At 37.4% G+C, this 27,939-nt stretch overlaps 1 protein-coding gene across 2 annotated transcripts; it reads right to left on the bottom strand.

Moving 5' to 3' along the window:
- Nucleotides 1-23: 23 nt before the first annotated feature.
- On the bottom strand, nucleotides 24-27,922 carry LOC131960127 (breast cancer type 1 susceptibility protein homolog). Of its 2 annotated transcripts, none has more exons than XM_059325371.1 (21): nucleotides 27,800-27,922; nucleotides 25,717-25,795; nucleotides 25,582-25,635; nucleotides 25,412-25,492; nucleotides 25,208-25,296; nucleotides 25,094-25,130; nucleotides 24,891-25,009; nucleotides 22,039-24,744; nucleotides 21,302-21,378; nucleotides 20,303-20,435; nucleotides 20,121-20,169; nucleotides 15,117-15,220; nucleotides 14,242-14,438; nucleotides 14,069-14,156; nucleotides 12,287-12,364; nucleotides 12,044-12,084; nucleotides 11,408-11,491; nucleotides 8,403-8,460; nucleotides 4,514-4,587; nucleotides 3,188-3,248; nucleotides 24-260 (listed from the first exon to the last, which is right to left on the bottom strand). In XM_059325371.1, exons 2-21 carry the CDS (start codon nucleotides 25,788-25,790, stop codon nucleotides 166-168), a joined length of 4,299 nt encoding a protein of 1,432 aa, XP_059181354.1. In that variant the 5' UTR covers nucleotides 25,791-25,795; nucleotides 27,800-27,922; the 3' UTR covers nucleotides 24-165. The 2 variants fall into 2 exon arrangements, with proteins under 2 accessions (XP_059181354.1, XP_059181355.1); XM_059325372.1 differs by having other exon boundaries at nucleotides 14,242-14,435.
- Between the last annotated feature and the right edge of the window lie 17 nt (nucleotides 27,923-27,939).

The raw sequence follows: 27,939 nt of genomic DNA, 5'->3' as shown, positions 1-27,939 counted from the left end.
ATTAAGAAAAGACTCAATTCAAGTATCTTCCGTAGATTAAACTTTATATACAGAACATCATGCAAACACAACACATACAGCTTTGTCAATAAAACAGATGAAGGACAGTTTAGATACTGTACTGGACATTAAAAAACAGGAGTTGTGGGTTTAATGCACTTCAGCTCATGTTGCGTACTTGTTGTAGTTTTGAAGACTGTAAGTTGCCACGGTATCCAACAGCCAACCACGTGTCACCACAGTTGCTTGTTTAGAGAGACCTGTTGAGCAGAAGGGTTTTAAAGTCAGTCTGCAAATGTCAAAATCCTATTCAGGTACAACACAAATATTTGTACATCTTCCTAAAGTACAACTCAACAGTCTATCAGTAACAGTAATATACATTTTTATCTGACATGTGTATAAATATGTTCCTTCCCCTTTGTATGCCAACATCTTCTAAAATTCATTCTTCTTCTGACATATTTTTTAAATAATTACATTTAGTACATGGTGTTTATAACATCAATAATGTAGTAATAATAAATTACTTTAAATTTCATTCAAATCAAGTGTCTTTCCATTTTTTATATTATTTTTTACTGCTGCATTATTTCATTTGTTTGTCTATTTTTTCCCTGTGTTTTATTTTGACAATCAAATTTTATATTGTCATCGTCACCATTGTCATTAATATTATAATTTATTTTTTTAATTTTATTTATTAAATTGATTTATTATGGGGACTTCCACTTTATAAATAATAAACTATTTTTGACCCCTCCTGTCACACGTTTTCACTGCAGCCATCTGTTTTTTAAATTGTTTGGATATCATTTACATATAAATCATAGACCAATATGGGTTTTTCAATGATTGATGCCAGATATAAAATACTGATATCATGTTGTTTTAATGCCTAATTTGTATGTTTGCTTTAGCAGACCTGCACTCTGTCTGCTGTGCATTCATTTTAAATACAAAAGAAAAACCAAGAAAATAAATATCCACAGGTAACTTAAAAACAAAACTTTGCAAAAACTTTAATAATAAAATAAAAAAAATAATGTCCTGACCTTGCCTGGAGTTGGAGCTCAGTGAAAGATTATAATAAAAAATAAATAAATAATCACCCTTGTGAGTTCAGGCATTGGCGAATGCAAATGATCTCAAAATGGCATTAATCAGGTTTATCACTGATAAATTACAGTAACCTTCAAAGTTGACATCTTTACCTGAAACATTTATATAAACTACCTACATTTACATACATAAATGTAATGCTTTAACACTGATTTTACATTAGCAACGATCAGTTAAGAACCAGAAAGCAGTGTTCAAACTGTACATTTCACCTGAGAAACAGTTCTTCACAGATTCTTTTAAAAGGCAAAAAGCTGACCTGACATGTCCAGAGTCTGTCTTGTAAAACGTGCGCATATATTCACACATTTCCATTACATCAGAGGACGGTTGAGAGGAAAAGGGAGACGTCTGTGATTTCAATCAATGGTGCAGAAGAAGAGGATAAAGGGAGATAGGGAAGGGGAGGGTGATGGGCTACTCGATTACCTGGGCTATGAGTGCCAGAGGACGTGGAAGAGGAAAAGCTACATTAAATATGTAGCAGTGCAAATTAGGATGCCAGGAGGAGTGAGGAGGGAGGGAGAGAGGGGAGTCAGACCCACTTGCTCCCTCTCTGTTTCAAACTGTCAGCTCTCCTCGTGCTGTGGCAGCCTCTCTCTTCTGTGGCCAACTTGTTTTGACATTTCCCCCGGCTCCGATCTGACATTTTCTCTTGGCCATTTCTCTGCTGCCTAACATCCTTCACACTCTCTTTCCTGGCAAGTCACTCCCCACGCTCTTGTTGGGGAACCTGTCTCATTTTGGCTGGCAGCATCTGCCATTTCACCGTTCTGTCACTCTCCAACTGGTCCTCTCTCAGCCACAAATGCATTCAAATATGTGCACTAATGGACAGACAGGTGCACAGACATGCTCACCAGCCAGAATGGCTCTACTTGCGGGGCCGTACACTCGGGACGGCATATTCTGATCAGAAATCTGACCTTAAATAAGATTTTAACTAGTGACGCATATTGGAAATTAATGTTTAGTTTAGGTGTTGAAACTTGGGACAATACTTTTTTTTGTCGGATCTTTTTAACCCAAACATGAAGATTTTGTGAAATGATGACAAGTTTTTAAATTATTTTAATTTAGTGAGCTAGATCAGTCTACAAAAATAGACAATTATAATTGTAGTCTTAAATTAGATCTCTGAATAGCTTCACCCACATTAAAAAAAATGGAGCTGCTTTCTCTAATGATTGTTAGCGTAACACTGGGACCCAAACATAATTACAGTCAACAGTAAACTTGCTTTTCTACATAACAATAAAACATGTGAAAGCCTATTTTCTAAGAGAGAAGAACTTCTCTGCAATGGCTGGCTGAAACAGACAACATATTATCTGCCTTTTCTTTTATATCAAGATAAATCTGTCGTTAAAGGTTTTTTTGCATTTACTTTTTAATAGTTTAATGCAATTTTTAAGTGAACAAAATGGAAATCTGCGAAGATTGAAAGCATGAGCAATTTGCTTACCCTCTGCTTCTTTAATGGACACTTGAACACTCCGACTACGTCGAGCAGGACGCCTTCAATAAATCTTCCTTTTTTAGAAATAGCCTCTCCTTGGTGTCTTTGGGTAAGTGCTGATGCTGTGTCAACTGTCCAAATACGAGCGAACAATAGACTTGATGACGGCGACTCACACTAGTTGGTTGTGCTTCTGACCTGGTACTCAGTTCTGTTATGTAGTTATGTTATAGCGTCCTCAAAAATCGTAATATTTAAAAGCGAGACTGAAGTTTGTGCATTTGTTTTAAATAAAAGTAACGTTAATAGATATTTAAGACCTTTCAAAATCATATTTATGACATTATATAAGATAATATAAGACAATTTAAGGCCTTAAATTCAAATTATTGGATTTTTGACACTTTAAGACTTTTTAAGACCCCACGGATACCCTGTGCTTGTTCCAGCCTTGAACCCCCAGTCGGCATGATGTAACTGGCTCTAGCTTTTCCTGTGTCTATATCTATGAACTCTGTACACGTATGCGTGTAAGAGTGAATGAAAATAAGTGAAAATAACTACAAATTGAAAGTGAGTTAGATGAAAATGAAACTTTAGACTCACTGCTGTGTGTGGATGACGGCGACTCTGATCCTGCCTGTACAATGACCAGCTGATGGGACTTCTGCACAACGGAAAGAAAGAAATGAGCTTCTTAGCAATGAGTAGAACATGACATATATATTCATATGCAGCTAAATTGGAAAAAGTATATATATTTCCACCTCTGCCTGTAACATTATCTTTGAGCAACATACAATCTCTTGGCTGAACCTTCCTGGCTGAAGGCTTGATGATTAGACTGTTGTGGTTATTGGATCTAGGGTAATTTTAGCATTACTCAATCTTTATTATTTGTAATGTGACACTTGAATGAATCATGATTCTCTTTAAATACATTTTAAATAAATATCAAACCCAGGAGGCAAAAGATAGACGTTACGGAGGCTGCAGCTTTGTGAGTCAGAGAAATGTTTAATAGAGGCATGCACTTTACTGACTGCCACAGAGTCCCTGCAGGTAAAAGTTTGCTTTTATTGCTCATAATACATGAGTTAGAGGGAACATATACTGTTATAAGGCTATATATAACCTTGTTAGCATCGCTGTTGGGCTGCTAACATGTTCACAAAGACAGTGCTAAGTAGGTAGAGTATCAGACAGTATTAATGTTGGAAAAATCCTGGAAATTTGAAACTTTCCATGGGAATTAAAAGAAATTTATCGGAATAAATGGGAATAAACTGAGAATAAACGTCAATGTTTCATTTGTTTGTGAATGTTACAATTTTCTTAATGGGTGGGGTCTGGGGATGAGTATTTTACTCAACATTTATGTTTTTGTTGTTCAATGAAATAATTAAAGGTTGATAAATTAACTTACAAATAAATCTGTTGAAATGTTTTTTTATTGCAAAATTTTTGCTTGGATGTCTGCTAATGACAAAACAAAATGTTTCCATTTATGTTTGGACATGGTACAGTTAGTTTAAATTACCCCCAAATTTCCAGATAATCCCCATTAATTCCCATAAATCTCCATAATTACCAACCCCAAATTCCCATGGAAAATTCAGATCTGGAATATTTCAGAAATTCCACAGCTTAACTTCCCATGGAAACTTTCGGGAAATTAACCGGGCATTTCCCACCCCTTTGCAACCTTAAACAGTGTTCAAATTAAGTACAGCTGAGGCTGATGGGCATGTTATCATTTAATAGTTATACAAGAGACTGCCCTCCTTTTGTTCTTTTTGTAAATCACTCATCTGCAATCCTCTAATACAACTGATCTGCTTTTCAAAACAGCATTTTTACAGCATAAACCTGAAATAATCCAGACAAATGTGACTTTTTTTAAATTAGATTTTTCAATTTGGACGATCTTACCTGTTTACTGTCGAGGAGAAGAGGATCTTTAATGACAGCTGCTCCACAGAGCTCCACCATCCACTCCATTTCATCTACAATAAACACACAAACACACATAGTTGGCTGTGAATGTTGACAGTTTTGGCAAAACCCTGTTTGATAAGTATCCTTGGTCACACCTGAATGTGATTCTTTCTGTTTTAACCCCAAGGGAATACCGAGCAGACTCTTTGATCGGAAGGATGAAAAACAGGTCAATACTTAAGTCTTCACTCAAATCAATATGTGCATCTTGCTCATCAGTCAAGACACATTTAACTTGGTTTGTAAAGGTCTTTTTGTATTTCAATATCATATAAGACACCAAAAAAGTAAAGATTCCCTTGTTTGTTGCTGTAACACTCAACAGGAAAACCTCAATCTACTTGCTGTGCACATTGGAGGAAACCTCATCTTTTAACGTACACAAACACAAGCAATTAAATAATGGATGAAATCCTGTAGGGCTGAAGAAAACAGACTCCATCCTCATGTTTGTGCCATGTAAGAGAAAGTCTTTAAACTCCTCACGCTAGCTAGCAGATGTCGACCCATTAGCAAAGCTCCATCGATCCGACAGGCGGTGGGAGGATGCAGCAGAAGCACTTTAAGAGCCCCAGGAAGAAGGAAACCAAAGAATGCTGCCTTGTGGGTTTTTAAGCAATGTGCCCCCAAAGACCTTTACCCAGGAGCTTTGTGTCCATTCATTCCATTCTGGAAGGCAGAAAAGTACTTTGTGTGAAGGGCAACGAAGCTCTGCTGCTACAACTTGAACTCAGAGATTATTAACAGTTTAAACCATAAGAGCAAAATTAGGATCATGCATAAATTGTAGCAGCAGGACTATACAACTATGGTTGAGCGCTTCAGCATCATTGCTCCTTATTTTCCACCAACGGCACGGGTCCCCTTACTTACAAAGGTAAATAAAAACAGAATGCAGAAATTCAGAATTCAGTGTGTAGATTGAGTGTGGATCTCATAAATTAGAATATCATGGAAAAGTCCATTTCCAGTAGTTCAAGTCAAATAGAAGTTACTAAGTATTGAGTCATATAGATGGACATACTTTTCAGAGGCCAACATTTCCATATTAAACATACTTTTCTTTAAAGTATGTAATATGTCTTTTGTAATATTCACATTTTTAAAACACTGAATTTTAGGTCTTCATTAAATGTAAGCCATATTTATTATAATTAGAAGAAATTAATTAAATGAAGACGTGAAAAGTTTCATTCTGTGTGTAATGGATCTTTATAATGTGTTATTTACACCTTTTGAATTGAATTACTGACATAAATAAACTTTACTATTATATTCTAATTTATTGAGATGTACCTGTACATTTACAAAACAAAGGTTTATCAGTTTGAACATAAAATACACTGTCTCTGTACTGTTTTCAACTAAATTTATGTGAGAGAAATTAGCGGGGTGGGCTGTGGCTCAGGTGGTAGAGTGGTCACCCACTGATCAGAAGGTCGTGGTTTGAACCCTGACCTGAAGTATCCTTGGGCAAGATACTGAACCCCAAATTGCTCAGTATTTCTCCCGATGCTGCATTCATCGGTGTGTGAATGAATTCCTGATGGTGGCAGGTGGCACTGTTTAGAGTAGCCTATGGTATGAATGTGTGTGTGAATGAGCGTCGTCTGTAGTGTAAATCAATTTGAGTGTTCGCAAAGACTAGAAAAGCACTATTTAAGTGCAGTCTATTTATCAAACTATTACATTGTTTTATTTGCATTTTAGACAACATCCCTAATTTTTTGACCTCCCTCTCTCTCATCTGTCTCTCCTGTCTCTCTCCAGCTATCATTATCCCAATAAAGCATAAAAATGCTGGAAAAACAAACTGGGTCTAATTCAGCAAAATTGTCTCCCTCCCTTATCAAATTAATTTGTTTTTTCACCTTCTTACTTTAAATAGGCTATATGATGCTCCTGTACAGTTTGTGATAGTTTTGATCATTATTTCATATGGCTTTAGGTGATTTCTCCCTTGCTGCAACTGACACGACTTTATGCAAATGATTGCACAATGACATCGACAAAAATGCAAATGGCGTGATTCAACCAGGACTGAAGGCTTATTTCCATCTTCTTTTATTAATAAACCAGGTAGCTAACTGACACCATAGCAACTGCTGTGCATTATGACAACACGGCACCAAAAATGTCTCACACAACTCCTGAGTCCGTATCCATACTCCGACACTCTGGAAACACTTGTCATTGTTCTGCGGTGCCAAAATGACAAGGGGTTAAAAAAACAGCGCATGCTTCAAACTGCGTCAGTCAAAACCTCTGTGAGACGCTTTTACTCTCCTTCTTTTTATTGTTATTTTTTTCCCTCTTCTCTTTAAAAGAAAGGCGGGTGTCTATCAGAGTCCTGCAGGACACAGACATCAATAAAACTAAATAAGTGCAGCTGAGCAAAGTAATTCTGCATTGAGAAAACAGAACAATGCAAACAGCATGACAGCGGCTGGAAAAAGAAAACAGTTCTATGAAAAAGAAAACACCTTTTTTGCAGTCTTTGAAGACATATGCAAATTAAATTGAAAATCCTTGTTTCTGTGGTCAGTAATAAGAGAACTTATCTAGGTGCTGCAATTCCTGTGGTGTTTGAGTGCTGTGTTTTCCAGACCTGTTTACTTTAATTTTTAAAATGTGTTTCGATGATGCAAACACGAGTGGACAGACAAGACACGTCGATGTTCACACCTGTGTCTATCAGCGTCCCCAGATGACCACTTGTGTTCAGATATCGTTACTGCCTACTCCACTTATGCTCGAAGGTTGGAGAGCTCCAAAAATGGGTTAACAGCTGTCCTGACTGAGTCCAAACATTGTAAAATCTGTCTAGCAGCATTCACAGACCTGGTTAAACTGTGCAAAGATGCTGCTTAAATCGAGGTACACCAACAAGTTCACCGTAGTTGCTACCAATATCGCCTGCTCTGTTTTTTTATTAGGCTGAAAAAAATGGTGGTATTCTGCTCGAATTAGAAGAAAACATGACCCAGTCTATCTTCAGGCTGCAGTGCACAGAGCTTACATCATCTGGCGTACTTTTACTGGCTTTACTGTTGTAAAAGTAGGATTTTACTGTTGTAGTTGGTTGAGGTGGAACTCATTTTGAACTATTAGATAATTATTTTCACTATGAAATAATGGTTGATTATTTTCTACATTGATCAACTGATAAACTGAACTGAAAGTTGACTAATAGTTTCAGATGTACTTATATAAACTGTTGGATAGTTTAATTTATGACAAAGCATTATATTTGATATGCTTTTTGTATTTTTACTCCTATTTTTTTTTATTTGTAAAGCAACAAAAGCTGTCAGACAATTGTAGTGAAGTAAAAAGTGCAATATTTCCCTCTGATATGTAGTGGCATGGAAGAACAAAGCAGGATTTTACTGTTGTAGTTGGTTGAAGTGGAACTAATTTTGAGCTATTAGAAAATTATTATTTTAACTATGAAATTTTTGGTTGATAATTTTTTCCATTTATTGACTGATTGTTTGGTTTGGGAAAAAAAATCACAATTGTAATCACAATAACAAACTTCTAACAACCTCAAAAGTGTTAAAACATTTTTTTGATTATCTAAATAATTAAACGTTGCCTAATGGTTTCAGATGTCAGATAGTATAATTAATTAAGCATCATATTTTCTAAGCTTTTTGTGTGTTTTGACTTCTGAAATCTTTATTTGTATAGTAATTAAAGCAGTCAAACAGTAAGTGAAGTAAAAAGTAGCAATATTTCCCTCTGAAATGTAGTGGCATGAAGTGCAAAGCCGTGTGAAAAGAAAAAGACTCCACCACTGTATGTTGCTGAAGTGATTTACCTGTAGTCATGTCTGTAAAAGGTCCTTGGAAGCAGATATTGTAGCCCTTCATGAGCAACTAAAGAGAAAAAGAAGATACAAAGTAAGGATAACATAATCTGCTGTAAGATGTCTGCAGTATTATACAGTCGAGCAAAACGATATTTATTCAGTGAATTTAACCTTCAGGCATTGTTCAATAATACTCTGTATCTGAGTATGCTTCTGAGCTCTTCTAAAACACTTCACAAAGCATATCTTGCAATTTTGAGGAAGAAAAACAGGTTTTCAGAAAATTTTGTTCCTTTTTTGCTTGCACTGTAATACTGTAAATGCAGGGATGGGTCAAACAGAAAAGAGCATATTAGAACCACCTTCACAGAGGTAATATCACGCTTTAAGCACGCAAAGAAAAACGGCCTGCCCAACACCGGGGGCACATTGTTTTATTGCACTCAGGGTCAATAAGCCTGCATGAAATGGGAATGTAAAACCGCTTCCTTGAACCATGGTAACTACGGAAAGGAAATGTGCGGTTTCGTTTGTGGCTGAATTGAAGCGTTGGGAAGATAAATGTCCAAGCTCCTGGAGAGGGAAATACTAATTTCTCACACCTCTCTGTCCGTCCATAATGATCATTAGCCAGAGGTGCTCAGTGAGATGAAAAAGTGTTTCTGTTACAGATTTTTAATTTAGACAACATCAAATGTCCTTCAGGAGGTATTAGGTATAGGGTGTGTGTGTGTGTGTGTGTGTGTGTGTGTGTGTGTGAGATGTGACACACACACACACGCACACGCGCACATGCACAAACGCACATCAACATTCTGGTGACAGACTCTGAGTCCTGGCACTCCATTTCATCTGTTAGTCTGTTTGTCACAGTGGTGCAGGTGACAGAAAGTGAGTATGAACTGGACAATCTGTCTGGCTTCATCACAGTGCTGGCGCTGCGATGAAGCCACTTAAATAAGCCTGAAATTACCAGCTAATTCAATTAGCGGAGGTTCTTCAAAGGCAGCGATACGGCCAACATGACATCTAGCCATTTCTAATTTTCCCCCTCAGTGGCAACAGAACCGGGTCCTGCTGGCCTTACACCAACAGGAAAATTACCATGAGCTTTTTTACAACAGGGCCTGAGCTAAGAGGCTGGTGCAAGAGGAGGAAACCTGTACAAGTGCTGCTTGTTATTAGGACGCTTTATTTGATTTTCTTCATGGAATCAGACTGGTCTTCGTGGTTGGGCATAGTGCTTTCATAAACAACTAGGAAGGAAATAATTGGGGTTTTTTTTCTTTCCTTGGGTGTCTTTGTTAGGAAAATTAAGCAGTTCTTTAGAAACATAGATGTCTGTTAGAGTTGCCATTATATTCTTTTTGCACAGTCTGCAAAGTTATTGCAGCCGCTGCTTCAGAATTTTATGAAATGTCATGAAGTCGCAATTACATGACTCTGCGGAGCTGTCCGCTCCACTGAGCTCAAACGAAAAGTCATCCGCTCTCTCTCTGCTTTGAGGAAGTGCAAATGAAACAGTGACGGGAGGTCAATCACTCGCAAAGTCATGACAACCAAATAAACAACAGAGCGAGAACAGCATTTTAGCATATGACAGGAACAGTAGCTTGAAAAATACCCATATGGGGCAGTGAAATTAATGAGTTTACAATTTATAAGATCACAAATGAGACAAGAAGAAAGTGAACGTCAGCTTTGAGTTTGTAGCTCGACCTCAGCCAGTGCAAACCTCAACGCTGGTTCTAACTTTTGCAACGACAACGACAAAAAGTTTGTTGATCCGGCGGGGAGTTTGAGCGCTCTGTGATCAGCCTAACTTGAACCCAAATATAACAAAACCCTTTCTACCCCGCTGCTAAAAAAACTCCTGGAGGAAACATAGACTGTTGTTGTCATGTTTAGGGTGTTGAAAAGAGGGTCACTCTCCACCAGATCTACAGTACATAATGTGTAAACAGTCTGAAAGAATGAACTGATGTCGATCACGCAGAAAAGAAAAAAGTAATTCTGATAAAAGACTGTGGGCCAAAGGGCAGATGAGCTGGAAATCAATGGACTTAAAAGCATTTATATTGTGAGAAAGAGAGCAGCTTCTTCACTAGATACTGTATATGCTGCTTTCAGTTTGCTTTACCAACTGTTAAATTACTCTTTAATGGCCATCCTTGTCGTCTAGTGGAGTAAGAATAAACTATGTAATTGCATTTGTCCAAGGTCGACTCTGGTCAAAAAGCCTTAACGTAAATAAAGCTTTTAACATTTCTTGTCTCCCTTTTTTTCTTCTAGTAAATCTCCTACATGAAACGGCTTACGACAAGGTCTTTACATTATCTTGAGTAACCAGGTCATGTTTTCTGGAAATGGACATTTTTTGCCAGTTTGAGTACCAAAAGTTAAGTGCCAGAAAGTCCCATTTAGTTTCAAAAGGACACAGATAACTCCTACACTAGGAAACTCACACAAAATCAATCTATTTTAATAATTTCTTATTACAGATTTATGATAGTGATTTGAGCTGCATCTGAAATTAATCTTCAGGTTCACAGCTTTCAGATGGTGTACACCCACTTCTATGTGGCATCTACTGTTGACCTGCTATCTCCCCCTAAATATCCACTGCCCCCCCCCACCCCAATTCTCTATAAAATAGGACAGACAATGGAGTAGAGGATGACTATGTTATGAATTGCTGCTAATTTGTCATGAATATTCAATGATATTGCAAAATACTACTATGTAAAAAATTAGGTATTTAATTGATTTACATGGACAATTAATTTAAATTAATCTTACAACGTTTTACACATTTTTTTTAATTTGAAAGTATTAGGAATGAATACATGGAGATCAGAAATAAAACACTATAGCGTAGGTGAAAGAATAGAGTCATACACTGGCCCTGTTAGATTCCTTTTGGACTGACTTTTGCTTTTAACTTAGTAGAAACTGGATTTAGATTAATCAAACACTGTATAATAGCCATCCTGTTTGGTGCAAGAGGGACTCACGTTATTGTCTTCAGTGGTTCGAGCTCTCATGGGGCCCTGGTGGTCGGGTCCATTAACAACGTCACCTCTTACTTCAAAGACGCTCTGTTGAAAAAACAAAGCAGAATGATTTCAGTACATTGAAAGTACGCACATGAAGCTCACTCACAATGGTATGAAACCTTTCCTGTTGCTTTTAGCTTTTTAAATAAGTGAAGTGAAATTATTCATTCTGGTTTTATAAAAAGACTGATTGTAGGCTGACAGGCAGCTAATATAATATGATTTATTTTTAGGGTCCTAGGAACACGCCAAACAGTTTGTCAGTCTGACAGAGTTCATCTTATAATTGTATGGAGTCCATCCCTTCATACAATATATGATGCATATAAATGCTTATCAACTGGCCCCGGACGGTGGAGAAATGGCTTTAAATTAATGGCTATGCTAAACAAAGCCTGGCAAAGGATTTTACTCACATAGCACAGAACCAGATGCAGCGATTGCCAAAGCAAATGGATGACAAATAATCTATGAGGTATCACAGTGAACCACAGCCAGAGATTCATCATGCGGCCTTAATTCGAAATAGACACAAACGAAGACTTAACAGAAAGTCACAGTGCACAGAATGAAGGAGCATGCAGGCGAGCATACCTCATCTAAGAGTTTCTTTAGTTTGAAGCACTCTGAAATCCCTGCGGAGAGGGGAAAAAACAAAACAAAAAACTTATGAGCTTATTGTTAGAAGCAAAAACACTTTTCTGGTGGCTACTGTATTATGTAACACTCCTTTTGTTCCAGCCTGCCCCTTCACATCACGCTGTTTTGTATTTGGAGTGATTGTTGTAAACACATCAGTGATGGAGCTTGACAATAAAGTGAGTCAGGAGGACTTACACTGGAAGCTCACCACCCACTTCCTGCCTGCGATGCCAAGGAAGTACTTCAGCGTGCGCTCACATACCAGTCGTTCATCTGGTGGAAGAAACAGGCGTGTGTTAAGATGTGCAACAATACATGTGTGCTCATAAACACACCTTGATTTGAAGCTTGTATTTTAAGCGTTATTGAATCTGTGGATTCTACCGCTTCTATAAGTCCTGACTTGGTTTGTGATGTCAACCTTATGCATACACTAGAAATGAAGGCTGATGTATTGTGGCAAAAATCCTTTTCACCATCAGTATTGATATCATGATTAAATATGTTATATTGGCAATAAAACCCTGATTTCAAAACAGTGAATACATAATAAATAAATAATTAAGAACAGAAGATCATGTATTTATTCAACCTTCTAAAATAACAATATAAATGAGAAGCAAAAGAGCAAATGTAAAAAAGATAAAAAAAATATTATTATTATTATTATTATTATTATTATTAGATGCATTTAAATAAATAATATAAAAAAGATAAGATAAGAACAAAATAACATTTCACTCCCACACAAAAAAAGTGATACAAACACACACACACACAATATATATACACATTATAAATAAAAATAATAAATAAAAATAAAGTACAATCCTGATGATGCTGTCAAAAACACAATGCATTGATTTGCAAAACATTTGCGACCTACATTTAATTGAATACATTACAAAGAAAAGATATCTGATGCTCAAACATAGAAACTTCTGTTTGTGTAAATATATGCACTCATTCTGACTTTAATGCAATGTGTTTTTATTTACTTTTTGCACAGTGTACCACCTTTTTTGGAATGAGGGTTGAAGACAAAATAAATTGTATCAAGTTGCAGTTCTAGAAATTTTAGAAATAAGAGTAGACTGATCACCCAGCCATACTATTTCATTTTTATCTTTCCATGATTTGTGGAAAACAAAATCTGTATTCTGTTAGCTGCAAAGTTTAATTTAATGCAAAATAAAGCACAGTAAGGCTATAACTATTGCCCACTCTTCCCAGAAATTACTTTTTTACTATGTTATCATTTATGCCACTTAAACTTTAATTTCTCAGGTAAATCCTGGTGCTTATGTTTTATAAAGAATAGTGCATGAACAGCTCGTTTAAACTGCACCAGCAGTTCAGGAATAAAAACAGCCTGAAAGAGTTAATAGCTTCACAGAGACAAATCATGGCTGATCAGCAGGGTCAGGGGGTTATTCTTCCTCTAAGAAATACAGTGATTATCAGTTGATTTGTATTCCAGGCAAGTGCGCGTTATTGATGCGCCTCAAACATAACTTCATTTGAAATGATTATTATTTTATGCTAATGGTTAGAACGGGACACCTCTTGCTCCTTTTACAACCTTTAACCACAAAGATCAAGAGTCCCGGCGTTCCCATTTTTTGGTTACCCGGGAAACAGCTGCCATTAAAATAAGGCTTCTTAAACAGTGACAGTTAATATGGTGCTTTGGAGACAGCGAGCTCTGAAATTAAAAATAATCTATCAGAGAGGGTAATTAGCAACAAGCGGATGAATGGAGGAGAGAGAGTGCGTGGGTGAGGGAGAAACAGAGAGCTTATCTCTTAGGAGCGCTTTTAAAGACGCACAAAACAAGCTGTAACTACATGTACAGAGAAAATGTACTTCTGGAAATAAAATAAAAATCCTGGCTGAAGAAAACATGGAAAAACAAGACTTAAAGTAGAATTTAAAATAGCAGCTTTAATTAAACACTAATGATAGTAGGATGCATACCTGTGTGCATTATGATATGGGTCACCTCCGCCGTTACCTGGGAAACCACGTGGGCACCAACTTGCTTGGCAAACTTTTTCACCATTTTCTATAGGACAACAACTTCTGATTAGTTAGTGTATCTTGCCACGGCTGAATAATCACATTTATTGACTGAATGGGCAAGTCTGCACCTGCTCGCTGGGGCCTAACCCAGATGACACCAGCACCATCTTGGCTTTGCTTCTCTCTCTCGGTGGAGTGTTATTTTCTTTGTCTTCTGACGGTGAACCATTGTTCTTCAACGTTTTGGCTGTTGAACTTGAATTAAGAGTCCTAGAGGCTCCAGTGCTTTTTACACTCGGCCCAGTGTGCGTGGAGTGCTGCACTGCTGAAGAGAGAGAGAGAGGGAGAAAACAAATGCAAAGAGTTGGCAACAGTTAGACCAAACTCATTATTATTATGTTGAAATTCTGTATCTTTATTCAAACACGTTTTTGTCAGACTTAACCTTCATTAACCAACAGTCAGAGTATCATGTACTGCACAAACCTTTTAAACTCTCTTTAAACCTTACGAAAACATTTGAGAAGCAATAAGGAGCTACTCTCTCCAGAGGCTGTAAAGACCTCTATATCTGTACTTGCAAAATTATTGGACTATGAAAAAAAAGACTAGAAAAAAAGGCAATTTTCTTGGCTGCTTCAGATTTCTTTTTTTTTTATTTTTCTATTATTAAAATTTCTATTCTCTTTAATCGAAAATTTTAATTGTAAGTTCACGATAAAGCATTTCATAATTAACATGTTCTGAAAAAAATCTAAAATAACAAAGTGCTTCCGTGGTTCTTTTTGAAAAAAGAAAATTAATTGCAATATATTCCACTTTTGAACATGAATTGGCTATATCTGAGAATGATCAAGCTGAACTGGCCGATTTATCTGTAAAAAAATACTTAACACAATGTTTCAAAATGTGTCTTTCTGCTTCTGGGAGATTGAAATGCATTTATCTTTCATAGAACAACATCATAATCAGCTTGTTTCACTCCCTACACAGGTAGCCTTACCCGTCTCTGCAGGGCCGCCATGCTTCGACACACCGGGCTGGGCGACCCCTTTGCCATCAGATTGTCTTGTGCTCGGTTCTCGCTCGACTTCTGGAGCAGCTTCCCTGCAGAGGAGACATGCACAGTAAGTTTTTAAGGAAATCAGATAACACAATGTAGACAGTAGGTTCAAGAACCAAAGCTACTGCAGGGTGTCTGGCGCTCATCTGCAAGAGATATTGGGACAAGTCAAGGCTTATTTCTTTCATTAATATTGACCTGGATTTAAATGTGATCATGCATGTATTTTGTAAGGGCAGGTGGACTGCTGCTGTTGTCTCAAGTCTGCATTTGAACAGATGAAGGGCTTTTAAACACATCCCATCCAAGCATTACTGCTACAACAGATTGGACATTCCTCTCTTCATCAACATTACACAGAACAATAGATAATACTAGAAAACACCATTTGAATCCAAGAAATTGAAAGGTATGAGTAGAGGTCAAACATATCTGAACCAATCTGGAAACAAGAAACCAAAACTTTTCTCTTTTTTTTCTACATTTTGATTCAAAACATGAGATGGAGAACGGAGTTAGAGTTTAAGAAACATACAAATGCAGATAAAAACCTTTTTAAAAAAAAAAAAGCTAACAAAAAGCTAAATTGTCATCAGACGATTGCCAATGGGTTCTGAAATTGCATTTCAACCCAAATCACGCAACCTTAATTGCTCTCCACACCGATTGTTTACCTGCATGCAACCGAAGCCTGCTCAAAAGTGATTGGTCAATACTGCTCGGATTATAGACAGAAAGCTGAAACTTCAATATCAAAATCTTGTCCCATTGCTTACAGATTCTGCCTTCATAAGAGGTTTATAGAGATTATATGTAAACTGGTTTGACCTACCAATATGAGTGTAGCTTCACTCGGGATACTGTGAGGTCAGAAAGTAATGGTACTGAGTACTATTTAGAATATAACCACCACTATGCAGTTAAAAAACTGACTCTCAACTTTGATTTTAAGGTGTTTGCTTCCACATTAGATGAGCAAAAACTGCCAGTTTTAGGTCAAGGTAACATACACTTGAAAAAAAAGCCAATATTTGGTTCCAAATCCTTTGCAGTCAATGATTGTCTAAAGTCTTCGATCCACAAACATCAGCAGATACTTGTAATCTTTTCCAGTGAGGCTCGGACTGCAGCCATACTCACTTGTTTCTCATTTCAGGGGCCTTTCTGCCTTCAGTCTCACATAATAACTTTAATGTCAAGTGACTGACTCAGCCAAATACGTATGTTTAGGGTGATTATCCTGCTGCATTGTCCTTAAATAAGGAGATTATATGCTCCTAAAGCTGAATAGCAGCAATTTAAACTCATAGTCATTGTTTAATTTCAAATTAAATATGCTGGAGTAGAGCCAAGACAATAAAAAACACAACACAGATCTTATACTCCCTGACTGCAATGTGTAGGTGTATATAAGGTAGGAAAATGTACATGTGGGATCAGAACTCGGTATCGGCAGAAAAGCTATTGTATCACTCGTACGAATAAAGTTGATTTCCTCACAGAAATACTGAAAGACGTAGTGCCTGCATTTAAATTACCTGCACCAAAGTGATAATGGCTCATTGAAAACTTGTCATACACTCCAGCGGCAGCCAGTCTTTCCAATTTCACCAGTGCACTCACAGAGTATTTGCTTTTTAATTTAGAAGTTGTACAGCTAAAGCCCTCCTTGTTTTTGTCTGCCGTCTTTTTCCATCTCTCTCCCTCTCTCTCGCCTGGAGGACAGCACTTAGAACCCTGCGAGGCGAGAGGCTGGGGGGGGAGCAGTCAAGCGGGAGAGATAAATTACTGTGGCAACACAAGTTTCCCTCTAAGTGCTCTAAATGACATATAAGATGCAGTCAGTAATGACTTTTTTATTCTCCACAGCATAAGCAGATTCTGGGTTCATTAGTGAGATTATCCGCCTGTCCTCTTGAGATGCATCACCCTCTCAGAACGAGACTAGCAACACACACACACACACACACACACACACACACACACACACAGACACACAGACACACACACACACACAAACTCACTAACTTTCTCCTTCAGTTACAGACTGAAAGAGACCAATTACATGCCACTTGCTCCAGTTATTGTTCTGCTTAATATGGCGGTATTGAAATATGGCTCAATTTAAAATGTATTAACAATGTATACACTCGGAGGAGGAGAGGAATACAACACATTGTAGCAGATATTATTTTATTAGATTCGTTACTGAAGGCAGGTTTGACTTTAAGGATTGTCACAGGTAATTGTTTATCTGGCCGAGTGACCAAAGCGGCCGCAGCTTCATATTTAATGGCCAGGCATGAGAGCGTTATCGATCTTTTCATCTAACTCTCCACCAGGAAGAAGAGAAGTGTATTTCCCCAAATGTCAAACTATTGTTCCAAAGCTACACGCACTTCGTAGGAACTGACAATTACCACAAATTCCTAAATGACGCACATCACAAGACTGTGACGATCACAAATGATGATGAATTTTCCTGTCATTTCCAATGACCACATTATCAGACAGATGAATACAAAGGATTGCCAGCCTGTAACAAGTTATCATGTAGAACCGGTTTCAAGCTCCTGAGAATCATTTCAATGTGATCGTGTCAGTTTCTTTAATCTCTTCCTGCTTTGTGCAAAAACTGACTCAATGTTTGCAACCAAGCTCTCATGTTTTGTTTCTTTCAGAACTTGCAACACCCACACAGGATAAATTAATCAAAATGTGCAATAAAACTGACAATACAATTAATATGTGCAAGACATACTATCTACCTCGTCTATAACTTGTGTAGCATTTTCATTGGTCATTATTTATTTCTATATTTATTTATTTATTACATCACACACCCTTGTTGGTTTTTGTCCTTGTTTTAGCTCAGTGTTCTAACATATTTTTAAATGTTTTACTCATGTTTGTTTTGTGTTATGAACGCTTTAACTATGCACCTTGAGCAGTGGCACTCTCAATTTTGTTGTATAGTTGACTATATGATGACAATAAATGCTATTTCATTTGATTTTGATTTGACGTTTTCGTCTAAGACAGAAGACAAGGCAGCGTATACTTGTAGTTTGACTGTGGTTGACATTATAACTGTTGTTTCAGTGGAACAATTTAGTTTTCTCCAATAAGATTAAGCACTGAAGTTCAAATAAAGCACACATGTCCTATTGTATGAACACTGGTTTATACTTTTTCTGATTCACTAGCTTAGGTCCTCAAAGTTCTTTTTTTCTCTGTTTACTTATGACTTAAAACCATACAGTATAAAAACTTAGGATCTTTACTTTCTAGGATACATTAACTGACTAGTGTAAAAAGCCAATCAAATTACATCATTACTCTCATTTCTACATTCTACTTGCACCACAGAAAATAGAAAGAAAGAAATATAATCAAACTGAAATTATGCCATTATAAAACCATAAAGTATTACAAATTATATTTTCCAGAGAAATGTCTACAACAGCATTAATCATGTTTTTTTGCTTTGTTTTTTTTGTTGCTTTTTGTTGCTTTATTATCATCATCATTATGAACTATTCAAAATGTATGTTAATAAAAAGATGCTACTTGCAACTTTCATTAAATTTTCTTTCAATATATATCTATGGAACAAGCTCCCCGAGGAGATCAGGATAGAGAGCTCCTTATCCTATTTTGAATCCCAAAACTCTCAAAACCATATAAAAAAATGTTTTCCACAGGGTTTGTGGCCTGAGTTAACTTTTATCTGCTAAAAATAATATGTGCAACATTTATGCATTAAAACGTCTAAAACAGCAGGTGGTAAAAGGACACAGAGAGGAGGACCTAGACTTTTTTCTTTCTTTAATAAAATTGAATTTACTTCTTCATTTAGTTTCTATTTACTTTATTATAATAATTATCGCTTTATTGGATTGTTATTTTATTATTTGCATTTGCTGAGAATTTAAGTGCACTTTGTTGATAAATGTTCTTGTAATGAAAAAAAAAAACAACAATAAAAATGTGTGTCTAAAAACTACGAAACGAATGCTATGTATTTTGTTGTCCAAAATGTTTCCAACAATTTTAAAACCCAGAATAAAATTGTAATGCAACTGAATTATTCATTATAAATACTTATACTCATAAATACTTAATTATTTTATATCGGTTTCATTTACTTATTTTATGTTTTCTCATATGTAGCTTCTATGCCCAAAGTTGTACAACTTTCAAACATTTTTTAAATAGTTTTAATGATTGTCTACCATTTTTATTTTTCACTTTGTAGGAACTGACAATTACCACGAATTCCTAAATGACGCACATCACAAGACTGTGACGATCACAAATGATGATGAATTTTCATGTCATTTTCTTGTAAAGCACCTTATCACTTTGGTTAGAAAAGTGCTATATCAAAACAGATTAATACCATAATTATATTTTAATCTAGCCTGTTAAAAGTAGCGGTGCACTGATTGATCGGCCGGCCGAATTTCCTCAATTTTGCGGGATCGGCCAATTCTTTTACGTTAAACCGATCTTATCTAGCACCTCTGCACGTACGCATACTGAGCGTGCTCTGGGTGACAACAGTCATCCAGAGAGGTTGCAGTTCTTTTGTTAGTTTGTCCTGTAAATTGTTGCTATTTATTTGAAGTTCAATATTTTATTAACTACCTCAGATATTGTGATTTCCTTTATTTGTTAAAGAAAAATACGGCTGTGTTATTGTTTTTCAATAAAATAGGATTCAAACATTGAAGGTTTATGCTGTGAGTTCTAAAAAAATCTGTATCGGCCTAAATTGGAATCGGCAGGTCAGGCTTTTTAAAAATCGGTGATCGGCCAGAAAATTGCAATCGGTGCACCCCTAGTTAAAACTGAAAAAAATATATCAGCAGAGAGTAAAAATGCCTGAGTGGAAATAGAAACTTGTATGCAGTTCTCCTAGAAGCACAGTGGCTGACTTACCGGTCTGAACCTTGGCCTGTGTTCTGGTCACACGGGAGAGTGTCGGGGCCTAGGGACACAAAACAATCATCAGCTCTCAATACTTGCACAAACCAAACACTAAACTAACTAAAAAGAAAGACCAAGTTTGGGGTACATGAGATATGATATATTCCATAGAAATCGAGTATCTATCTGCTCACCTGTGGGTTTGCTGCTCTGATTTGTTGTTGTGGGGACTTTTGCAGGACTGTCTTCCTTCTCCTGAAGCACCTCCGTCACCAGAGCCATCAGCTTTTCCAACCTCACCAGCTCCTTCTGCATTTCTAGCTTTTGCTGAAAGGGGAGAATAATCCTTTGTCTTTTCAGATTATGTATAAAAACAACAACAACTGTCAATCAGTGAAGAAGGAGCAACACTAAGCCAGTTAGGTATTATTGGATGGGAAAGGTTGCTTTTCAGTCAGACATCACTCAGTGACAATACATGACGGAATAAGATTTAAAAAAAATGGAGATTATATAATATTTAAGATCAATGAACAACAGCTTTTTCAGCTGGTGCTGGTTTGGAAGAGCAGAGTCTCTTAGTTTAAAAGTGTGTTTCAAAGCTTCACTGGACTAATACTTTGAAATTCATCCTTTAAGTTGACAGCACAAGTGCATTGATTAAACAGACTCAGTAACACGCAGCACAATAATACCAAACCTCTGTAGCCTCAGATGTGTGTAATCCTGGGCCCCTTCTAAACCCCAGGGCATGAAACTTAAACTCCCAGTCAAAGAGAGTCGACAGATAAAAGTGAGAGCGCTGGAAGATGGATGAGGTAGAAAACAAGAATCATCTCCTAGGCGGCGTTTCCTCTAACGTAAATGAAATGCAATTTAGAAAGCTGCTGAGGGGGACATTTTTTACTGAGAGAGGTAGTCTGTCATCCAGGAGCTGACAGTTTGGTTTGGGAAAAGTGTAGGGGCTGCCCTCTATGGGGAGAAGCGGGACAGTGCATCACTGGGAGCACAATGCCACCAGGTAATGCTGAACAAGCTGACAGGCCTAAAATTCTCTGCGTCAGAATTAATGGAAAATGTCAAGAATCAAAGGTTGTTCATAAACTGACTTGCATGGCATTTTTCAAAAATAGGGGTTGTATTTCTATAGCACACTATGAATAAAACGTTATTGAGAACACAATTATATTTACCTGTGTAACAAGGACTTCACTTGAAAATTGTGATGATTCAAGTTGTGAAGAAACAATGTTGTTTACTGGGACGTCACCTGAAGAGGGAAAAGAAATCAGATTGCTTTGTGTCTAAATGCTTCAGAATACATTTTTCTTTTCTCCCACATCCAACAGACACACACATTTTAACAGTGAGAAATAACAGAGCAAGCTCTGGTAGGTTAATCACATGAGAAAAGACAAAAATGCATGATTTCCATTGTTCAGCTCTACTCAGCTCTTGCTCTTTTTTGGTTTCCCATTGGCCAAAGTTGTGGATAGTTCTTGGTACTTTTAAGTACCATCTCAGTCAAGGTTACAAGTGTGCTGAACTGATACAAAAAAGTGGAGTCTAAACACTGCCGACCACTGATTGGTCAGAGAATTGTCACTGACCTGACATGCATCAACCTGCGCAATTCACCATTTCTGTCAATAGTGACCATAGTTTTTTATTTTTATTCCCTTGATCCTTTGACTACAAGACTATGCATTGCCTATGTTCATCTGTTTAGTTTCCTTCAATAATTTTCAGTAAGTTAAATGGTGATGTCATGGCAGTTTCACAGTACTAGGTATATTAGTATTAGTGTACTTAGGACATGGTACCAAAAGTGGGAGCTGTACCGTGCATTGGAAAACATGCCTTTATTGTACTGCTCAATCTGCTTCAAACCTGAAACCAAAGCTATTTCGCTTACTGAGAATAAACTTACGTTCATCTGGCGTGCCAAATAAGTCCACAGATGCTTGGCTGGACTCAATGAAGTCCGGGCTGGGGCACGCAGGTGGGCGACTGGACTCTGGCTCTCCACCAGCTGTAGCACCTTCACATTCATTGGCTTCTCCTTGATGCTTTGTCACTGCCGGGGCAGGAGCTGTTTTTCCAAAAATTTCTGTCAAAGCTGGTAACTCCTCTTCACTGCAGTCTGACTCGGAAGAAGACTCGAGCCTTCGTGCCCTCTTCCTGCTCATGCTCTTGATAGAGGATTGGGCGCTCAGCTCTCCACTGCCATGGCTGTAAGATTTTGATTCGTGGATGATTTGTACAACTGGTATTCCAAGGCCATCTGGAGTTAACGAGGACTCCGTGTTTAAAAACTGTTCGGCGACGATGACTGAAGGAGTTGAATCGTGCACCAAAATGTCTCTCATTTCCTTCCCTTTGCCAGCATCCCTCATGGTACCATGGAGCTGATTATCTGTGATCTGAGAGCACTTCAAGGGTTCATTAAGCTCCTGGTGTTCTGCAGCTACGAAGCAGAGCCCTGAATCTATTACTTGAGGCACAACAGAAAGATGAGGACTTTCGATGTTGCGTTTTGACACTGTATTAGGAGGAAGAGTGCTGCTGACACTATTCCTGGAGACACAGCAACCACCAGCAATGTCCTGACCCGACCAGCTGCTCTCAGGGATCGAGGCTTCTACCACCACTTGCTCTGCTTTCTCAACAACTGGTTTTCTTGTCGGTGCGGGTGAGTTAGTTGGGGATATCAAATCACTGCAATATGAGTTTTCGTCATCCCTTAATGCCTCTTGGTTGGTGAGTTCAAACACTTTTGTGTTTGGCAGATTTTTTGCAGATTTATCACCAAAACAAACATTATGGTTCTCCTCCGAATCGCCACTGTGAGATATTTCTTGGTCCGGACCACGAATCCTTTTCACATTAGGACCTCCAAGATGGAAAGATTTCCTTTTAGTGGCTTTGAAGCTCCTGAGCAGTTGCTCAGTGTCCAGTTCACTGTCATTCCTATCCTCATCATGTTCTGGTCCCACACATTTTGTCTGGCGAGCGAATGTTTCCAAATTCATACTGTTCGGGAGATGATTTGTTGGATTGTCACTTTCCAGTGTTGCATCTACCACAGCTGCTTCAGTTGGACTTGTAGAGCTTGGGACCACAGTGATGCAACAGGCAGCACTAGCTTCAGACAAAATTTCAGCATCTGGTACCTCAGCAACAGACTCTTTCACATCTTCTGTTGGTGTCAAACAAGATGCTCTCTCACCAGACTCCATGTTTTCTATTTCTCCTAAATCTTGATCATAAATACATCCGTTTCTTTCAGGCACTTTTGTCATGTTTCCATTTTTAGGTGGTGGCCTTTCATCATCTTTAGCTTCAACTGATTGCTTTCCAACATTGCTGTCTTTGTCAACTTTTTTGGCTTTCGAGTTTTCTCTCTTGTGAACTTCCTGGACTTCCTCTGTGAAGACTTGAAGTCTTCTACTTCTCCGGTTGCTCCTTGTGACAGGGACTTCTTGGTCCTCGCTGCTGGGGTAGTTCTCAATATGAACTTGGACTTCTTTTGACCTTGGTATCGTCTTGGGACTGGTTTCTGCATTTTGAACTCCAACCAGAACCAGGGGTTTTGCCAATTTGGCAGGTTTTCCTTTTGCTGACTTCATGTTTTTACCTTTTCTCTTGTCAGTTTTCTTTTGCTCAGTACTTTCTGACCTAATCTTAGCTTGCTCTTGCAAATCACTGTCTACCTGCTGCAGAATGTTACGGGTCCTTTTGTTTGACTTTCTGTCTGGTAGCTGTTGTCCAACATCAGGCACAGGACATGGAACCTCATCTTTGCCATTATTTTTGTCAGTTTCTGGCAAGGTGTTTAACTCTTCCTGATATTTTTCAATATCATTTTTCTCCATCTGGTCTTTAAAAAAGTCACTGCTGGCATCATGTACTACATCTATTCTTTGTTGCTCTTCCTCCACATCACTTTCACTTTTATCTTCAGAGCTTGTTTTCTTGACAAAATCAGCTGGAGTGAGAGCACTCTTCCTCACTTTGGAAACCTTTTTTGTTTCTTTATTTGTTGTTGGACTGATAAACCCATTAAATGGAGGAGAGAGGATCCTGCTCCCTCTTCGCTCTCGTTTGTAGACGGCCCCAAACACCTGCTCCTCAAGGGCTTTAGCACGATCCTCCCTCTTAGAATGGACATCACTGTTGTACTGCTGGACATCTATCGTTGAAGAAGAAGAACAGCTGTCAGAATCATCTTCGTTTGGTTTCTCCAAGTCAAGACTTCCTTCAGCTGGAACCTTCATGAGCCACTCAGCGACTTTTTCTCGACTTTTCTTCTGTTTCTCCTTGAGAATCTTGTCTGACTTCAAATCCTTTTTCTGCTTCTTCCTTGAGGACTTTCTTAAAGGCTGATGTTCAACCTCATCTGGAATTATTGATGGACGATGGGAGGTATTCTCCAATTTGTGAAACCTCATTATGTCTCTAGTTTTGTGTGTTTCCTCAACCTCTGACATTTCTGTTTCCAAATTATCTGTAGGGCTGTGCATTTTCCTGTCAGATGTTGGCAGAGCATCCCCTAGGCCACTGTCCAGGCCTTCATTTTCTGTTATCAAAGGACTTGTGTCTTCAAGTCCCATGAGTCTTGCAAATCCATTCTGGGCTAAAAAAATAGATGTTAGTAGTTACTCTTTTGAAAGACAACCCAATTTGGCAATGAAAAATACTACTAGCTTTTAAATTAAAGCCAATCTGCCAATTAACTTGAGGTGAAAAGATGCACCTCCAAACAAGGTGTCAAGATTTTACCTGCTATAGTCGAGGAGTGAGACCTTGAAAGATCATCATTGTCAACATTTTCAACGTTGTCAGGTGTATCTCCAAATGACGGATCTTGACATTGTTTAGTAGCTTCAGCATCTGAGACTCTAGGTATAGATCATGAGGGTACAGGTGAGCCAATATTAAAAGTAAAAATCATTCACATTATTTTAAATGTTCAAATGCCTTACCCTGTGTTTGCTTTCTGTAGTTCCATTCCAGTGAAATCTGAAACATTACAATTAATGTTATTAGATTATGTAATGCCTGTCATTTAGTCATTTTATGAAGTCACATAGTCTTACAGTTTATTCCAGTGTCATGCTCATATGCCTGTATCATGTCCTGCAATCCTGCTACAAGTCTCTGAAACCCAGGGCTCTCCTGCAAGCTCCTGTATGAATAAAAAATAGATATATACATTTTTTTGAAAATACACACATTTCATAATTGATCAAGTATGGAAAAACAATCAATGTCTAATTGCCATCTGGTTGATTTGGTCCAACCTTTTGGTTATCTTGGTTTTACACACTGGACAGGTTGCCCTGTTTTGTTTGGTGTTGTCCAAAAGTTTCATCATACAAAATCTGGTGAAAAAGAAGAACATTTATATTGTTTGTGATTGCACGTAGAAAAAATCAATTGCTTTAATGAGAAGTAATGAAACTTTATTTACTTGCAAAACTGATGGTCACACTTAGTCGATACAGGTGCAGTCATTAAATCCAAGCTACAGGTGAAATAAAGTATAAAATCAGTAAACTAACATGATGCAAATGCTGTTGAATTTATTGATTTAACTAATACTCACCATATTGGACACTGCAGAGTCTCCCAAAGGACTGAGATCCCTTTTTTGACATCAGTAGCCATTGGGGTTTTCATGGTGACTTTATAAAGCCAAAAATAAAAATCAGACCACACTCAGAGGCGGCAAAAAAACACTGCTTTCAAGACTAACAGCAAATATTAGAGAACACTATACACTCTAATGTGACTATAATCAATTGAACAATAGATTTACATATCTAAATAGACACTGAAATGTATGTCAGTGATGAAATAAAGGTATAGTTGGTAACCATAATAAACAAACAGTCATGTCATATTTGATTAATCTGTCACTGAATCCTGACAATTGTACATCAAACTGATAATGTGTAAAAAAATAAAATAAAAAAAAAACCCTGTTCCTTTGCCTCCTCCTAGTGCACCTAATGGCATGAGGGAAACAATCGATCACAGCTGAGGAGTCTCTACTATAATGCAGCTGTCAATCATGTCAATGAATGCCTGTGGACTGCGGTCAAACTGTCAAACCAGGCAGCACTAATCAAATATTAATCAGGATTCTGTTGCCTATTTCTTGCCTCAAATGAAAACATATTTTAGCGTAACGTCCGTCTAGCCATAAAATTTGAAAACCTGTAAACCAGCCACAATGTTGAAAACAGTCGAGCTAAAACTGAGCATCGCCCTACACCCAGAGCCAACTTTCTCAACTTACAGCTAAACAGAACACAAAAATATATTTCTGAAAAACATTTGAGGTGAGAAATAGATAACGCAGTAACAAAATCTTGATTCTTATTTGATCAGCATTGCCTGGTTTGGCAGTTCAGAGCAGCCATTGACATCTGCATTAGGAGCCCCGCAGCTCAGATTGGTTGTTTTCATTCAGGCGTGGCGGATTCTTTCAAAGTCCATTAGAAGCACTAGAATAAAGTGAGTTTCATCAAATATGACAAAACTTTATTTTTTAGAAAACTTACCAACTAGAGCTGGAAAGGTTGATTTTTTTGTATTGCTTTGTTACGGTTATATAATCACTTACTTATTATTCACACCATAACTTTGAAATGTCCTATTGTTGAATGAATTAACAACTCTGAACAAGTCTGTGATAATGAGTCACTGACCCTGCTGCAATAAAGTTAATACAATTGTGTGTACTAAAGTCATGCCTCATTCACTGTACATACAGATTGCATTGTTATCCAGGTAGCCAGTTATGATGTGTTATCTAAAAGGGAAGTTAGGGGGCCTTATGAGACATGCTCAAACTGGGTGTACCTACATGCTGTGCATATTATGTCTACTTGGCTAAGTGGAAACAGATAATTTGAGAGTTAAATTAGTTAAAAATATTTATAAGATACTTAATTAATACAAATCTCTAGTTTGAGTCCAATATGACAACTTTTTAACGTTAGCTGTGTCTACTGAAAATTGTTTTGTGCCAAAATGGTGGCATTGTAAATGATTTGTGTATTTCTTTATTTAATCTATTTATTTTCTATTTTTTTGTAAATATGTATTATGTAAATATGTATGTTTAGGGGAAAAAATGTTAATTGAGTAGTGGAGGGGGGTAGGTTTAAATTAGCATATGCTTCATCCTACTCCTTTTCAGACATTTTACGTTCAGATTATTGCTTTTGTTTCGACTATATTGCTATTGTTGTTTTTATAATTCTCATTGGATTTGTTTGTTACTTTGTTGTGTTACTCGCACATGTTCGAAGTAAAAAAAATAAAATAAACTAAACTAAAACTAAACAAAACGGAATTGTAGTATCACGTTACAAACAGCAAACAAGTGATGAAGCAGAATTAGCAGAATTAAACCTAAATGGCAATATCCGGCACTAGAAAAGACAGATTTATGTTAAATGTACAGTGTCAGAAGCCTAATAAGAACAACCAGCTAAACTTCGGGGTGGCTAGCTGTTGTGATTTCTTTTGATGGATAACGTTACACAACTAATCCTCCAGACTTTATGACACTGAGACTGAGACAATCGCGTAAACTTCGCTAGACTAACATGTGAGTCAAAGCGTCAACCGCAGTTCTTGAAATGTCACTGACTACTTGTATATATTTACACATTTACCTTGTTTTCTTATACTTTGACGATATCAACACAGGAACCATCCGCTTCAGTTTTCCCGCAACTATCTCTTGTTCTACTATTGTTTAACGGCAGTTTGCTGCTACATTCACAGCGCCACCTTCTGGTCCCGACAACCAACT

Source organism: Centropristis striata, chromosome 21 (genome assembly GCF_030273125.1).
Source record: "Centropristis striata isolate RG_2023a ecotype Rhode Island chromosome 21, C.striata_1.0, whole genome shotgun sequence".
NCBI classification, from domain to species: Eukaryota; Metazoa; Chordata; class Actinopteri; order Perciformes; family Serranidae; genus Centropristis; species Centropristis striata.
Note: the sequence above shows the minus strand (reverse complement) of the source record. Positions and strands in the feature narration are given on the sequence as shown.

Coding starts and splice junctions, on each gene's coding strand:
- LOC131960127 (XM_059325371.1), bottom strand. CDS start 25,790: ATGAAAACCCCAATGGCTACTGATGTCAAAAAAGGGATCTCAGTCCTT. Junction 21,379..22,038: donor ATTTGGCACGCCAGATGAAC/GTAAGTTTATTC, acceptor TTCCCTCTTCAG/GTGACGTCCCAGTAAACAAC. Junction 20,170..20,302: donor TCAGAGCAGCAAACCCACAG/GTGAGCAGATAG, acceptor TTGTGTCCCTAG/GCCCCGACACTCTCCCGTGT.